Source organism: Bos grunniens, chromosome 16 (assembly GCF_055505025.1).
Source record: "Bos grunniens cultivar Pamir isolate PY7600 chromosome 16, Bosgru_T2T1.0, whole genome shotgun sequence".
In the NCBI taxonomy this organism is placed as follows: Eukaryota; Metazoa; Chordata; class Mammalia; order Artiodactyla; family Bovidae; genus Bos; species Bos grunniens.
Genome location: NC_141180.1, coordinates 33,762,321 through 33,779,217, shown reverse-complemented (window position 1 = coordinate 33,779,217; position 16,897 = coordinate 33,762,321). Strand labels below are relative to the sequence as shown.

General features: G+C 53.9%; 1 protein-coding gene across 5 annotated transcripts in view; it reads right to left on the bottom strand.

Annotated features, from left to right (window-relative positions):
* The window catches only part of KCNAB2 (potassium voltage-gated channel subfamily A regulatory beta subunit 2), a 96,195-nt gene that overhangs the window by 54,293 nt on the left and 25,005 nt on the right, over nt 1–16,897 (bottom strand). For 2 of the 5 annotated variants that reach the window (XM_086344201.1, XM_086344203.1), the window contains exons 2-3: nt 4,398–4,526; nt 3,088–3,129 (exon numbers count right to left, since the gene is read on the bottom strand). In XM_086344201.1, the coding sequence (XP_086200327.1) occupies nt 3,088–3,129; nt 4,398–4,474 (119 nt within the window). In that variant the 5' untranslated portion in view covers nt 4,475–4,526. Of the gene's footprint in view, nt 1–3,087; nt 3,130–4,397; nt 4,527–14,773; nt 14,925–16,897 lie in introns of those variants that run through there. The other 3 variants (XM_086344202.1, XM_086344205.1, XM_086344204.1) reach the window with 3 other exon arrangements.

Here is a 16,897-nt window from a genome sequence, read left to right as displayed (position 1 = left end):
CATCAGTCCTTCTAATGAATATTCAGGGATGATTTTCTTTAGGATTGACTGGTTTGATCTCCTTGCAGTGCCACAATATCATAAAAAGGGCAGCAGAGGATGAGAGGGCTTCCCTGGTAGCTCAGCTGGCAAAGAATCCGCCTGCAGTGCAGGAGACCCCGGTTTGATTCCTGGATCAGGAAGATCCCCTGCAGAATGGATAGGCTACCCACTCCAGTATTCTTGGGCTCCCCTGGTGGCTCAGATGGTAAATAATCAACCTGTAATGCGGGAGACCGGGGTTCAATCCCTGAGTCCGGAAGATCCTCTGGAGGAGGGCATGGCAACCCACTCCAGTATTCTTGCCTGGAGAATCCCCATAGACAGAGGACCCTGGTGGGCTACAGCCCATGGGGTCCCAAAGAGTCGGATATGACTGAATGACTAAGCACAGCACAGCACAGAGGATGAGATGGTTAGATAGCATCTCTCAGTCAATGGACATGAGTTTGAGCAAACTCTGGCAGATAGTGGAGGACAAATAAGCCTGGTATGCTGCAGTCCTGGGGTCTCAAAGAGTTGAACACGACTTAGCGACGGAACAACAACAGGAACAACAGGATTGCATGACTGTGGCCCACTCTTTCCCCCTTCTCTGTGTCGTGTGACTGTGATTCTCCCCTGGGCTGGGGGAGTATACTTTTCCCTTGACATTGGGCTTGGTCATGAGCTTGCTTTGACCCAAAGAATGAGCAGAAGTGACTGTGCCTGTTCTAACTGTTGGCCTTCAGACTCATTTTTCCTCTGGCACTTCTGCCAGGAGAAGAGACCTGGGATGGCCCCTGGTTAGGAATAATGGAGAAAGGGTGAAACCGGCCTTCAGCCTGAAGCTCAGAGACCAATCTGGCTGAGCCCAGCCTAGATGAACTGACTTGAGTCAACCCACAGACACATAAGCCCGAGTCTTGGGGTAGTTTGTTATGCAGCCTCCTGTGTATGAGCTGACAGGTACATGGTCTTCCCTCTTTTACCTGTCTGCGAGTTGCTGGAGGGTGGGGCCTTGGACACTTTGCCCTTTTGCAGGAGGGGTGCCACCCTTCTGGCTGACTTAAATAACCATCCACCAGCCGTGTCAGAGCTGGGTGATGAGGATATCCCACTGGGAGTGGCACCCAGTATGCTGAATGATCCCACCCCATTAAGGTCATCACCAGAGGCCCCGCAAGAGATGCCTGAGTGTCTGTGTGAAGTAACCACACTGGAGCCTCAAAGGGCAGGATGGCCAGAGCCTATGGCGTTGAATGTGTAGCCGAGAGGCTGAGCAGGGAGTGGGGTGGGGGGTGTCTTCAGATCCAGGGATTCAGTTCCCCCACAGAGCCCCTCCTTGGGGCAAGAAGGCCTCACAGGGATCAGATGCTCACCCAGAGGGGTCCCCAGAGGGTGGACAAAAGAGTGGATCTGGGGGGTTCTGGGGTTAGCAAGGGGATGGGGACCCTTTCATTTCCACTCGACTTACTGGGAACTTCCTATGGGCCCTTTCAGCTACTGGCCTGGCCTGCTCTCATCTCACCTTACTCCTTTCCTTCCGGGAGTGAGGCAGGCCTCAGCATTTGAGGATGCTGTTTAAGTGCATGTCTGGTTTCACTGGTTGGATCCTTCTGGACAGATGGCACACATTCATTCTGGCATATTACGTGATACATCCATGCACACACACACATACACAATATACACACACACACACACGCATACCCACATACCCACACACACAACACATATACACACATACAAACACATACATACAACACACATACACATACATGTATATATGATGATAAACACTTGTATCCAGTAAGAGCATTTGCAAACCTAATAAGTTCAGCTCTAACTATTTCGAGCAAGACCTATTTAGCCAAACCTCCAGCAGAATCAGATTTGGACCTCTCTTCAGACCTCTCTGTAAGGGGGGAAGACCTCATGGGAGGCACCGAAGCAGTGGTAAAATGAGCTTGAGAACCCAGACCCACAGTCGTGTTCAGACACAGGACCAAGACTGCATGAAGGAAGAATCACACGGAAGTCTGGCGCCAACCCCTACACCCACTGCCTGAGCGAGGCCCCTGGCGCATTGGCAATAAGATGCCATGGCTCTGTCACTGCTGGGGTGCACCCACTGCCCGAGCAGACCCCTGGCGCATCAGCAATAAGAGGCCACAGCTCTGTCACCGCTGGGGTGCACATGCCAGGGAGCAGGCTCTGGACAGAGACCTCTCAGGCTTGGAGGCCACAATGCACCACAGACAGAGCCCTGCCCTCTGAGTGTCCAGTCCTAAAGCTGGTGGCGCTGCCCTGTGAGTTCCATAAGCCTGACATGTTCCCCATGGAGGAAAATGTCGAAGTAAATTCCCAGAGTTAGAGATTTTCAAGAGCGTGTGTGTTTGTGGTGCATGCCCTACCCTAGAGGTCAGGAAGAGGCTGCCCAGAGGGAGGAAGGGACCCGTCCCGGAGGATTCTGCTGATGGGATGTGCCTCAGGATGGACTGCAAGCCTGTCCGTCTGCTGACAGCCTCTCCCTCTGGGGACACAGGTGTGCTGATTTCCAACAGGGAAATAATCAGAAAGAAGTCAACGCATCCATCCCCACTCTGACCCAGGTCCCGTCGGAGCCACACTCCCCAGGGAGCTCCGTAGTCTGCAAATCAGCTCAGATCCAAGGACAAGGGGAGAATGAGGGACTGGGGGCATGTCTTTCACTTTGACCACCCAAGAGCACAAAGCTGGGATCACAGGAAAGGACTCAATCTACTGCCGGAGGAGCGAGTAGAGTAGCGAGTAGCGAGTAGAGAGAGCGATCTCTCTCTTAAGAGAGATCTGGCGAGTGCCCAGCTCAAATCAAAGCAAGTTCCAGATGAACCCACACGACGAGCCCGACTGCACGGTTTCATCATGATGCCGTCGCAACACCGAGAGAGGACCAGAGCCTGAATCTCACGGGGAGGATTTTTCACGTGCGGAGAAATCACCAGCGCCCGCGGCCGGGATGGCGGGGTCCTCCCACCCGCTCCCGTGCTTGCTGCCGGTTTTAGGGAAAACGGAGAAGCTCGTTACCTGTAAAACTGGAGCTGTCTTTTGGGGCTCCCATACCGAGTACTGCGGACAGCAATGGAGGAGAGAGAAGGAGACAGGGAGAGAAGAGAGAGAAGCCACAGTTGTCATCAGCCACGCACAGGGAGGTGCCAGCCCGGGAAGCATCACCGACGCCCCGCAACCCCGGCCCCGCCCCCTTCTGCTTGGGTACCGAGTGCTCGGCCGCAGCGCCACCCAGTGGCACAGGGAGGCAGAGGCCCGTTTATTTGGACACGGGGGTCTCTGCCTGGTCTGGTTCTCACGCCAGGCGGGGAGGTGAAGCCTAGAGGTTAGCCTCTGGGGGAGTCTTTTTTTGGGTTTTCACGAATCATAACAACGATTGAAAACATTCAAACCAGGAAATGCCCACACCCACCTGCTGGCAAGTATGCACGAGACTATGGGGTTCTTTTTAGGATCTCGACGAAGGAGGGATGCCACTGTTCCCCATGGTTTTTGTAGACACTCACTCTAGCTCAGGCCCTGACAGTGACCTGAAGATCCAGCGGTTTGAAGGACTGATGAGCCCCCAGGGTTCCACTCACACCCCAGTCTTCTGTGATAGCAATACCATCAAGGTCTGTGCTCTGACCACAGAGCCAGCTGTTCCACCCCACACCTTCCCCACAGCCTCCCTGTGGTTCAGCCTGGGCTATTTTCCAAATGGAAAGACCCAGAGCTGGATCTGGAAGTGGGCTTTCCAGGAGAAGTTCTCATGGGCCCATTAAGCACCTGGCCGCCCCCACTGTCCACAGGCTCCACACTGGTTATAAGGCTTTGAGCCTCATTCAGGGTGTCGGGGAAGCTGGTGGGACCACAGGAGCCATGACATGTAAAAGAGAAACAGAATCCAGGAAGGGCCTCTGTTACCTCCCATGGAATATTTCAGAAGAGTCAGAGACAAGGCAGGAGTCTAATCCTGGCTCTATCCCACCTGGTCAAACCTCTCATTTTTTTCTTTCCCATTTTGGTCTTAAAGGCTTCCCTGGTGGCTCAGATGGTAAAGAATCTGCTTACAATGCAGGAGACCTGGGTTTGATCCCTGGGTCTGGAGGAGGAATGGCCACCTACTCCAGTATTTTTACCTGGAAAATCCCATGGACAGAGCAGCCTGGTGGGCTATAGTCCATGGGGTACCATGGAGAAACGGCTGGCTTGCATGCAACTTACAGCCCTGTGCACTCACTTAGTCCCTTCCCTCTGGGTCACGGGGAGGTGGCTGGCTTGGGGACCCCTCCTCAGAGGCAGGACTGATCCTGGGAGGGGCTTGGGGGATGGTGCAGGGGCGTCACCTGTAGATCATGCCGGGGGAGCCCGTCTGCCGCAGGGAGAGCCGAGCTGGGGAGCCCGTGGTTGATTCCGGATACATGGAGCCGGCCTCACTTGTCCTGATGCGCTCCCTTCTTCACGGAGGTGAGGTTCTGAAGGGAGAGCAGAGAAAGAGGGGAGCTGGTTAAAAAAGACCAGTCAGGTACAGTCAAGATGCTCTGTGATCCTGAAGCCTGGTTCCTTGGGCATCTGTATGTCCTTTGTCAGATAGACAGGGCTTCTCTGTTGGCTCAGCAGTAAAGAATCCACCTGCCAATGCAGGAGACACAAGTTCGATCCCTGGGCTGGGAAGATCCCCTGGAGAAGAGAATGGCTACCCACTTCAGTATTCGTGCCTGGAGGTTTCCATGCACCGAGGAGCCTGGCGGGCTACAGCCTTTGGGGTTGCAAAGAGTCAGACATGATTGAGCACACATGTACGCATCAGACAGACAGACAAACCCACGGGGGCTCAGATGAGCCTGAGATCCGGTTCAGTGCCGGTGAAGATTCCACTCCATCCCTCCACGCTCCCACCCCACCCCTCCCTGACTGCTTTCCTGAAGTTCTAGGAGCACTTCTCCATTGCCCAAACTCTGTAGAGATGGGGGGACCAGAGCCAATCTGTGGACTTGGGGTCTGGGCTGTCTTCCTCAGGCCAGGAAGTAACACTGCGGTCACCCAGGATCATATTGGATAATTCACTTTCCCTGGGGCTTCCCAGGTGGCACTACTGGTAAAGAATTTGCCTGCCAATGCAGGAGATGCAAGAGATTGGAGTTCGATCCCTGGGTAGGGAAGATCCCCTAGAGGAGGAAATGGTTACCCACTCCAATATTCTTGCCTGGGAAATCCCATGGACAGAGGAGTCTGGCAGGTTACAGTCCATGGGGTCACAGAGTCAGACATGACTGAAGCGACTTAGCTTGCATGGCATGCATGCACTTTCCCTGACCCCAGTCCACTGAGGGGGGAGGGCCGCAGATCATTCTACTCTGCTCAGTCCTTCCAGTGGTTTCCCCTTCTATGCAGAGTGAAAGCCTCGGTCTCAACAGTGGCCTCCGCCTGAGCCATGACCTCTCTGACATCCCACCCCACCTCCTGCCTCTTTGCTCATTGCCACAGATATATGGGCTCCATAGGGTCCTGTGAACCCCACAGACACTTCAACCTCAGGGTGTCCACACCTGCTCTCCTTCTGCCTAAGCTCTCTGACCCCAGACCCACCTAAGGGACCCTGACCTTCACCTCCTGATACAGAGGTCACATTGTCATGGAGTCATCTCTGGATGTGTGTGCATGCATGCTCAGTTGCTCAGTATTGTCCCAACTCTTTGCAACCCCATGGACTGTATGTAGCCCACCAGGCTCCTCTGTCCATGGGATTTTCTAGGCAAGAATACTGGAATGGGTTGCCATTTCCTTCTCCAGGGGATCTTCCCAACCCAGGGATTGAACCTGCATTTGTGGAGTCTCCTGCATTGGCAAGTAGATTCTTTACCACTGAGCCACCTGGGAAGCCCCTTCTCTGGACACTATCTTAATCCTTCCGTGGCACCTGTCACTTTCTAGCGCATCTTATATTTCACTTGCTATCTCATTTATGACCCCAATATGTCAGCTCCATGGATGCAGGGAATTTTGTCTGCTGGGTTCACAGCTGTGCTTGGCACACGTCAGGTAGGGCGAGGGCTAGGGACTGGGGCCTGAGGAGCAGGCGATAGGGCAGTCTTCTCTGGGGTTGCAATGCCCACTCTGTCCAGTAGGGGTGCTCACGGCAGCTACAGGTGGCAGTGGTCACTTAGGGAGGCGCCCTACTTCTTACCCCTAGCCCGGACTCTGGAAGGTCAGGTCCCTCAGGGTCAGAAGCGAGCTTCTCGGCTCACAGCCGAGCCCTGGCCATGGTCTGATGCCCACTTATGAGGAAAAGAACCACAAGCCACGATCCGTGCTTGTCTCATTCCTCCTGGGGAGGTCAGCACCTTGGCCGCTCCAGAGGGGGAAAAGGATTGGTGAAGTTTCCCCAAGACCCCTGCTTAGCATAGTTCAGGGGCACAGCCAACGTGCCCAGAGCCCACCTCCTTGCTCTGCAGCTGCCACTATCCAATCAGGAGCCACTGCATCTGCCAGGCAGCCAATCCCCGAGGACTTGACGTCCTAGTGGGGATGCTGTGACTCCCAGGCTGTGCTGGGCTCCAGCACCTCTGAGACAGGCAGGCAGGCATGCCCCCCACTCCCTGGGATTATTCAGGAACCATGTGACCACACACCAGGCTCAAGAGGGACGGGAGGGGCAGCTGAGAGGGTGTGGCTTGGGGTCCAGGCTGTGAGTCTGAAGGCTGGGTTCCTCCCGTCTCCTGCACGTTGACCGGATCTACGTGTGACCTTGAACAAATTACCTGATTTACACCTGGAGACACAGCATGGAGTGCTCACAAAGGCCTGTTCATACTTTCTCATGGGAGCAAAGAGAAGACATGCTCTGAGCCCAAGAGGAGAGATGCTGAGTCAGTCCCAGCTCTTACCCTTTGCAGGCTGAGCTGAGTGACGACAGGGAACCTAGAGGGTCAGGAGACTCCAAGTGTGGACAGTCTTCTCTACAACTTATTATTTTGAAAACTTTCAAACATCAGACAAATTGTAAAAGCTCAGAACAGCAGCAAACACCTATTGCCCTTCATCCTACTTCCCCATGGTCCACATCTGCTCCGTTTGCCCGCACTGCCTCCCCGCCCCCTTCCTCCTCCCGCTTCCTTATGTCTTCTCCCCCCTCTTCACACACAGTTTTTTCCTGAACCATTTGATAGTTGTGATCTCATGCACGTCAACCCTTAGCACTGCAGCAAGCATCTTCTGAGAATAAGAATTCTGTCTTACATAACCCAATACCAGGATCATGACTAAGGCAATTAACTCAGTACCACCCCATATAGGTGGCTCAGTGGAAAAGAATCTGTCTGTCAATGCAGGAGACATGGGTTCAATCCTTGGGTTGGGAAGATCCCCTGGAGAAGGAAAGGACAACCCACTTCAGTATTCTTGCCTGGAAAAATCCCATGGACAGTGGAGCCTGGTGGGCTTCAATCCATGGGGTTGCAAAGAGTAGGACATGACTTAGCAACAACAACAATTTGATATGTAGCCTATATTAAAATGTTCCTCATTCTTCAAAAAAGAAGAAAAATCTCATATAAACAACCATCTCATATAAACAACCTAATTTACCACATAATAAAAGAATTAGAAAAAGAACAAACAAAATCTGAAGTCAGCAGAAGGAAGTAATAAAGATCAAAGGAGAAATAAATAAAATGGAGATTAAAAATTTCCCAATGATTCCAAAATATATTCTGTAGCTTAAAAAATTCCAGAATCCACTCAAGGTTCATAGACGGCCTCAGTTATTTCTCTCCTGATCCCTCACCACCCCCACTCCCACCATCATCGCTGTTTTCATTTTTGCTTTTCATGGTATTGAGGTTTTTGCAAAGCTCAGGCCGTGAGTCCTGCAGTTGGCCCCATGGTTTGCATTTGTGACTGCAGCCTGATGATTAGATCTGGCTAAACTTTTGGCGAGGTGTGTCTTTCTGGCGAATCTAAACAGGACGCACACGTGTGTTTGCCCATGATGGGCAAGCCAGGTTCTGTCACTTGGTTAAGACAGCTTCTACCTGGCGCGGTGCACTCCTTCCTTCATAATTACCCGGTAACCACAAGGAGGCCTCTCTGAGGCTGCGTGAGGATCCACTTCCCCTGCAACCTCTCACTGTAAGTGTTTTCCCCTTCAGTTTTCCCAGAAAGGCCGCTATGCATCCGGTTAAGCGGCATAGATGACATGAGGGCTGGAGGCCAAATTTAAATGGGAAGAAAACACAAACACAGACTCCTGCAGGTCTCAGGCTGTCATCAAAGCTGCAACCCCAGGCAGGCCCTAATGGTCAGACTCTTTCAGGGACTTGACTGAGGGCCCCAGAGCGGCGGGATTGGCCCTGAGACTTGGGCTGACAGTCTTCTGGGCAAGTGGACCCATGACATGATTTTAAACATGGACACGCGCACTGACACCCACAGAGGGAAAGCCCCAGAATAAACTGGATGAACTGGGCAAAAAGTCCAGGGTCACAGCAGACCACGGTGAGGCACCCTCGACTAGGACACACGAACTCTCTCTTCAAGCCTCAGTTTTCTCATCTGCAAAATGGGTGGCTGGCCTATAAGACCCTCAATTTCTCTGGTGCAGCTCAGAATAAATGACTATATTATTCTGGGGGCTGATATCCCTGAGGGTGTCCAATTCAAAGCTGGAAGTGGCTCCTTCTCTCTCCCTCTTTCTCTGATCCTTCACCCCCAGCATTAAAGATGGAATCTGACTTCTCAGACTTGATAAGAGCTACTTGCACAAGAGGGAAGAATTCAGTGCATCCATGTGAGAGAAGAAAAAGAATTCACAGTAAAGCCAAGAAACCATAAAGTTCAGACCAAGCCAGTGAGTCGAGAGATGCTTTCTGATTGAGTCTGATTGGCGGACCACCTGCTCTGGTTTCTCAGATGTTCTGGTTGATGAGCTGGCATCTGATTTGCATAGAAGGAGGGAATGAGGGTCTAGGAGACTGAGTCATCAGTCTCCATGGCTCACTCCTCCCATAAACAGGTCTTTTGGTGAGTGACTCTGCCACTTCCCCCAAACATGCATGCGTGCTTGCGTGTGCTTGCACACACACACATACACAGACACACACACACACACACACACATGCTCAGGCCAGTGGAGAATGAGCAGAATGACGAGGTGTCATCTCTAGCCTCAGCCATAGGAGACTTGCATTGGAGTCTCTGCAATTGTCATGGACGAACCTGCCCGAGACAACTCCCACCACCTCTGGCCCAAAGAGGCCAGGCTCCCATGCAAGAGCCACCTGACCTTAACTGGGCATCGCCAGCTGCCCTGTGATGTGGAGCTGGCAGCACCAGGAACGCACTGGCCTGCCACGAGGACTGTTATCCAGATGGTGAATGGACCTTTAACTTTAGCACTGCTGGCAGCATATTCTGCTGTGCTTTCATATTCAGGGTCATTCTTGTTGCACTAAATTATAACGCCAGTGGGTGACTGGGAGCTACTTCTAGTCACTGGAAAAGGAGGTCAGGCTGTCTCTCTACCGTAGACTCTGGAGCCCAAAACTTGGGTGATGAGAACCTTCATGTAAGTGAGATTTCTTGATGTGAAGTTAGCCCTTTGAGCTTTGGAGAGGGTGCATGCATGCTAAGTCACTTCAGTCATGTCTGACTCTTTGTGATCCCATGGACAGTAGCCTGCCAGGCTCCTCTGTCCATGGGATTCTTCAGGCAAGAATACTGGAATGGGTTGGGATGCCCTCCTCCAGGGGATCTTCCTGACCCGGGGACTGAACCCACGTCTCTTGTGTCTCCTGCATTGACAGGTGTGTTCTTTACCACTAGCGCCACCTGGGAAGCCCTTCTGGCGAGGGTAACTGTTTCTAAATCGAAATCTTGCTGGAGGGATTTAGTGGTGGTTTAATGGGTAAGACTGTGCTCCCAATGCAGGGGGTCTGGGTTCCGTCCCTGGTCAGGGAACTAGATTCCACACGCTGTAACTAAGATCTGGTGCAGTCAAATAAGTAAATAAATAAAAATCAGTATTAAGAAAGAAAGAATCCTGCAGGAGCCTATTCACGTTTCCACCTTCTTTTAGGGCTGGGTGGGTGACCCGGCTCCACTCTGAGTAACCATTCCAGGTGTTGGGGAGGGAGTCGAGGCCCAGTTGGGGTTCAAATCTGCCCCTCGGTTTGAGCTGTAACTGCCCTTTATTGGTATCTGGCCTTGGGCAAGTCTCTCAACCTTCCCAAGCGTCAGTTTCTCCATCTGTGAGATGGGATGGTAAGAGGAGTCGGAGAGGAGCTGATGTGTTAGCAGGTGGGGTGAGCAGTCAGGGCCTCGGGGGCTGGGATCTGCCTATGCGCAGCCTGGCTGAGGGAAAGTGCTGCCCACGCCCGGAAAGTCTGAGATCACAGCTCCTTCCTGAACATTTGCACTCTGAGCCAACGGCAGGTGATGTGGTTCTTCCACAGGTATGTCCATCCTAGCAGCAGCCTGCTCCCGGGCAGCGGTCCTGCCTTCCAGAAAAATCACTTTTCAGGGTCCTCAGACTCACTACAACTCTTTTCCTTTGCTGCCTCTTTCCCTTGCTCTCAGAAGTCTTCTCATCTTTTTCACTTTTCCAGAAAAAGTCTCATTGCTTATGGAAGAGACCATGGGCAGCTGTGACTCAGTGCCATGGTGGGGGGCCAGCTGGGGCTGCCCCCTCATTCTGGACCACCCTGGAAGCTCAGAGGGTCCAGAAGGCTGGGCCCTAGTTCACTGAGGTCTTAAGTATGATAACACGGTATCGGTTATCTATTGCCACATGACAAGGATTAGTGGCTTACAACAACAAACGTTTCTCACATAGCTTTGGAATAAGGAGTCCGGGACTGACTTGACTGGGTGGTTATGGCTCAGGGTTTTTCCTGAGGCTGTGGGCAGGATGTCAGCTGGGGCCACAGTCTCATCTGAAGGCTCCTCCTCTTTTTTCTTGCCTCACCATGGGATCTTAATTCCCTGGTCTGGGACTGGACCCTGGCCCTTGGCAGTGAGAGGTCAGAGTCCTAACCACTGGACTGCTGGGGAATTCCCTTGAAGGCTCCTCTTCTTAGATGTCTCCTGGATGAGGCCGTGCACAGGATGAGTCCTGTACTCCCTGGATCTCTCAGGTAAAAGCAGTTGGCTTCCCCCAGGGCAAGGGATGGAGAGAGAGATGCTGCTGTGTCTTACCTGACTGAGACTCAAGAGATGTGTCTATGGGTCATAAAGTGAAAGAAAGTGAAAGTGAAGTTGCTCAGTCGTGTCCGACTCTTTGCAACCCCATGGACTGTAGCCCACCAGGCTCCTCCGTCCATGGGCTTCTCCAGGCAAGAATACTGGAGTGGGTTGCCATTGCCTTCTCCAGGGAATCTTCCCGGCCCAGGGATCGAACCCAGGTCTCCCGATTGCAGGCAGACGCTTTAACCTCTGAGCCACCAGGGAAGCCAACCCAAATATGACAGAGGGTGTGAGGACCAGAAGGTGGGGCCCCTTGAGGCCATCTTGGTGGTTCACCATGGAGACACCAGTAATGGACTCTTCCTTGCCCTTACTCAGTCCTCATTTTCCGTGCCTTTCCATACTGTTCATAGGGTTCCTGCAGCAAAATACTGGAGTGGTTTGCCATTCCCTCCTCCAGTGGTCCACGTTTTGTTGGAATTCCTCACTATGACCTGTCTGTCTTGGGTGGCACAACAAGACTCATAGCTTCATTGAGTTATGCAAGTCCCTTCGCCACAACAAGGCTGTGATCCCAAGGCTCAAGAAGGCTGAGTGCCAAAGAATTGATGCTTTCAAATTGTGGTGCTGGAGACGACTCTTGAGAGACCCTTGGACAGCAAAGAGATCAAACCAGTCAATCCTAAAGGAAATAAACCCAAATATTCTTTGGAAAAACTGATGCTGAAGCTGAAGCTCCAGTACTCTGACCACCTGATATGAAGACCCGACTCACTGGAAAAGACCCTGATGCTGGGAAAGATTGAGGGCAGGAAGAGAAGAGAGTGACAGAGGATGAGATGGTTGGATGGCATCACTGACTCAATGGACATGAATCTGAGCAAACTCTGGGATATGGTGAAGGACAGAGGAGCCTAGTATGCTGCAGTCCATGGGGCTGCAGAATCCAACACGACTGAGTGACTGAACAACAGCAACATTTCCCCTGAGACCACAGGGATGTTGGCTCCAACAGGGTAGGGGGCGTCACTTCCTGTGCTCACTGATTGTCCCAGCAGCATCAGGTACACGGAAGATGCTCTGTGAGTACTGACTGGGGGACCAGGGAGAAGCTCATGGTGCCTGGGTGTGATGGGCATGTGACAGGTGTTGGGTGATCTCCCTGGAAGCTCAGGCCTCAGGGTTAGAACTCAAGTTCCTGCTTCTCAAACTGATGTCATTTTGCATGCTGCTTCTCGAACCCTGGAAATCCTTCTACCAAAGCCCCGAGGTATCGCTCTGACTGTGACACAGCACAAAACCACTGTCTTTTACAGGCCCAGAGCCTGCGGGAGCCACGAGGGCCACAGGGCGCCTCGAGAAGAGACAGGAAGAGGTGTAACTGCTTGAAACCACACAGATCCGGAAGGGCGCTTGTGCAACTCCCCTTCCTCTCTCTCGCAGAAGCTAGGAGCCCCAAGATGGGAGACAACTCCTCCCCTATGAGCAAGATGGGCAGCAAAGGGTGAGAGCTACCGAATGTGTGTGCACTTGAGGTGTCCACTGAGCTCAGGGAGTCATTGTGGGGACAAGCAGAGGGCCCTGCTTGCCAGAAGGGGCTGGAGGTTAACAACACCACTACCAAACAGCACCATCCAGATCTTGCTGAGTCAGATGGAGTTCATGGGAAGAACGGTGCAATCTTTATTAGGGGCTGGGGGTCACAGCCAGGACACCCTGCTGTTTGCCAATGAGAACCTCAGTCTCTCCTCTCAGCTCCAGAGGCCTGAGCCGGGGGGATGGGTGGCACGGTGATCCCTCCAACCCAACACTTCATAGCATGGACCACGTGTGGTCAGACAACAGTGGAGAAATCTGGACCCGTCATGGAGCCCAGGGGTAAGACTGCCTGATAGCATCTGTTCACATGTCTGATCAGTGCCCCATTAAGAATTCCTTATCAAGATCACAGACTAAAAGTTTCCATTTTTTCAGAGCAACCTTCAGATGCCTGTTCCCTGATTACAAATGGGTCAGTCAGCATAGAGCCGGGGCTGGACTGTTTCAGGGAGAGTTCCTGCTCATATATAATTAGTGCCATGATAAAAAAGATTACAGTCCCCAAACCCACCTCTCCCAAAGCAACGATGAAAGGCCTTTCGCCTAGTGCAGACCACCCAGGTCCACACCCACTGCTTATGCACCTGCTGGCTGGGTGCTTTCCACCTGAGGTGAAGCCTCACTGTGGCTCCTGGGTATGTCCCAGCTGGACATAGTGATGGCAGGTTGGGGGTCAGCAGCCAAAGGCCCTCAGCCTTGGGGACACCCTGGGAGGGGATGGAGGCTTGGCTCACGGGGTGGGGGGCTCATCTCTCGGCCATGGCTCCCCCAGCACCATCCAGATCCTGGTGACCACAGGTGGAAGGGTGTGGTCACTTGATCCTGGGAAGAGGGGCCTTGGTACTCTACAGACCATGTGAGCTGCAGCGGGTCAGGGCAAGATGCAGGAAACAAAACCCCACACATGCTCTGGAATCTCCATAACCTTGCCTGAGTGCCCAGGCCAAGGCATTCCCATGGTCATTCATTCAGCAACTATCAGAGCCTTCCTGTCCCAGCCCAGAAAGCTCAGGGTCTCCTTCCCACCTGCTGCCCTGGCCTCCCACAGTGACCACAGCCTGCATCGATATCCTGCTGGGGCCCAGAGTGGAGAGAAGAGCAAGGTGGGGGAGGGAGGTACTGAGTGGCTGAACTTTTCCGGGCCCGGAGGAGGCCCCTTAGGCTCCAGGGAGCTTGCCTTGTGCCTCCTCCACGTGGTGACCACGGGTGCTCTGCCAGGACAGACCTGAAGGGCAGGGAAGGAATCCAAGGGATCCTCCTGCCACCCACTCTTGCCCTGAACTCTGCCCTCCAGGAGAGGGGAGGGATGGGGCCCCTTTCATCATTTTTAAGGCAGGACCCCTGCTCCTTCTGACTGTGAAACTACTCTCTACTCAGAGATGGGAACCCAGGTCTGGGGTTGTGGTCAAGGGGGTTTCTGGAGACAGCAGACTGGCAGGCTCCTCTCCAGGAGCTGCTGGGGCCACTCGGCAGCTGCCCCCTCACCCCCCAGGCCCCACAGAGGAGGCCCCGCTGCGCCCTTGATCTCTGGCAGCTCCTTGACGGGGCGATGAAAGCAGAAGCCAGCCACCCGGGAGGTAGAGCTGTGTCAGACACCTCCCCTGGGTGCCACATGCCGCGCCCCACCAGCCCGCCCGCCGCCCAGCAGTCACTGGGTCAGAGGAGGCTTGCCAGTCTCTCCGGGGTGGGTAGGGGGGGACACCTGCAGCTGCTGTGACAGCTGGTCACGTGGGCTCCGCCTGAGTCTAGCAGGGAGTCCACAGGGGCAGCTCCCACCCCGGCTGTAGCCAGTCCTGTGGGAGTGCAGGGCCCAGGGCGCTGCTGGGCCGAGGAACCCTGGAAGTCAAGGGAGCACCCCAACCCTGCAGAGGGAGGTGGGGTGCTGTCCCCTCAAGCACAGAACCCATCCTGGGAAGCAGAGTCCCCAAAATGCCCCGAGTACCTGCTCTCGGGTCAAAGTGGCCGGAGACAAGAACATCTTGGTGTGTACGACGTGGAAGGTGAACACGGCGGGACCACGGGCCAACCAGGAAGCTGGTGGCGTGAGCGACAATGCGGAGGATGCTTGGCGAGACAGGGTGTGGCTTCTAGTCCCAGGCGTGTCCTGAGGAGGGCCCCAGACAACCCGGGGGGCCCCTCTCTGCCAGGGGGTGGGGACAGATATACAGCCAGGCAGCCACCAAGCTAGCTCTGGGGCTGTTAAAAAGAGTTCCTGCTTATTGGTGCCAGCTTTGTGCCAGGGCTGGGCTACACACCTTCTACCCTCGTCTCTTCATTTGATTGTCCCCATAGCCCTGGGTGGGGGGGTTACTGCTTCATGGATGATGACCCTGAGGGTCAGAGGTCAGGCCTATGGCCAGGATTCGAACCCAGGACTGGGCTGATTCCAGAGCTGCGCTCTGAGTCAGGGACTGCTAGGACGCCCTCCCGGGGGGACAGGGAATCTGGGCAGGAATCTGCCTCTCACTCACCTCCCAGTCCTGGTCCCAGCACTGTGCCAGGACACAGCAGGTGCCTGCAGGTGATGTGGGGGTGGGGCAGCCTGGGAGGACAGGTGAGGGGGATGCCCCTTCCTGGGGGGGCAGGGAGGGGAGAGCCAGAGGGAGGGTGTGGATGGAATGTTCCATCTGTGCTGCGCTGCATCTGCAGCCCCAGACATGGCCTATCACCTGCCCAAGCACAGATTCTCTCCCCCGCCCCCCAAGTGGGCCCCCCTGTGCCCCAGGGGTGGGCACGGGGCTCTGAGGCTGCTGAGGGAGTTGGCTGCTACAGTCCCGGCAGGATTAAGACACAGAAGGGGTGATGGAAAACAAAGGGGAAAGAGAAGGGAGAAGTAAACAGCCTGGGGGGGGGGTATTGTGGGGAGAACAGGAGGGAGAGGAGTGGGGAGGGAGAGCAAAGAGAAAAAAAGAGAAGCCCTGGGGAGGGGTCAGGGAGGAGAGCCCCCTGGCTGAGTATCCCCATCACACACAGCCCTTGCTGCTTTAACTCTCAAAGGTGGGGGTGCCTTTACAGTCAGGACTCTAGGCCCTAGAATATTAAATGTTACTCAAGGCCACCATAGCCTGCCAGGCTCCTCTGTCCTTGGGATTCTCCAGGCAAGAATACTGGAGTGGGTAGCTACTCCCTTCTCCAGGGGATCTTCCAGACCCAGGGATCAAACCCAAGTCTCCCGCATTGCAGGTGGATTCTTTACCGTCTGAGCCACCAGGGAAACCACAGTGAGTCAGGCCTCAAACCACAGCTTCTTTTGTGGCCCCTAAGACTAAATAGTTTTTCTTCAAGCATCTGCCAATGCTTCTTCAAGAGATTCCTTTGGAAGTGGGAGGGCAGGCGACCGCTAAACACTGGGCTTAAAGTTCAGGATACTTCATTTAGTCTCCAGGGCTTCTCTGTGGACCCGTTTGAGCCATAGATTTGAGCTGGATCAATAAACATGACAGAGTTGCTGAGTGGCCCACTGGCCACCCACGGGCCTCACTTCCTGAGTCATCTTCCAGCTGGTGAGGCTGGGACACAGTCTATCAGCAGAATCCTGGTTGGGGGGTGGGGTTCAAGGAAATGTTGCTTTTTTTGTGGAAAGGGAATCTTCTGGAATTTTTCTTCCTCATGAGGAGGCTGCCTCCTGAATTCTGCCTCTGTTTTTTTTTTTTCTTTTTGGCCGTGCCTTGTGGCATGTAGGATCTTAGTTCCCTGAGCAGGGATCTAGCCTGTGCCCCCTGCGTCAGGAGCACATGGAGTCTTATCCATGGACCACAGGGAAATCCTCTGCCTCCATTTTCAGCACAAGGGGTGATTCAGGGTGCTCGGCGTCTCAGGCTGGGGCAGGGGGCAGGAGGTGGCCTGCATGGGGTAACCTGCAGCAAGTCATCTTGTTCTGTGCCCCCAATCTGACCACAGACCAAAGTGGAGTGCCAGGCAGGTCTTGAGAGTGTCTCAAGTATGCTCTTGTTAAGGGCAGACCTCACAGGGGTTCCAGCTGTGTTCACAACTTAAGGAGCAAGCGCTGAATAGATCCGCTTCATGGTAAGTCACGTTTCTTTGGGTCAGGACCCTGGGAGGCAGG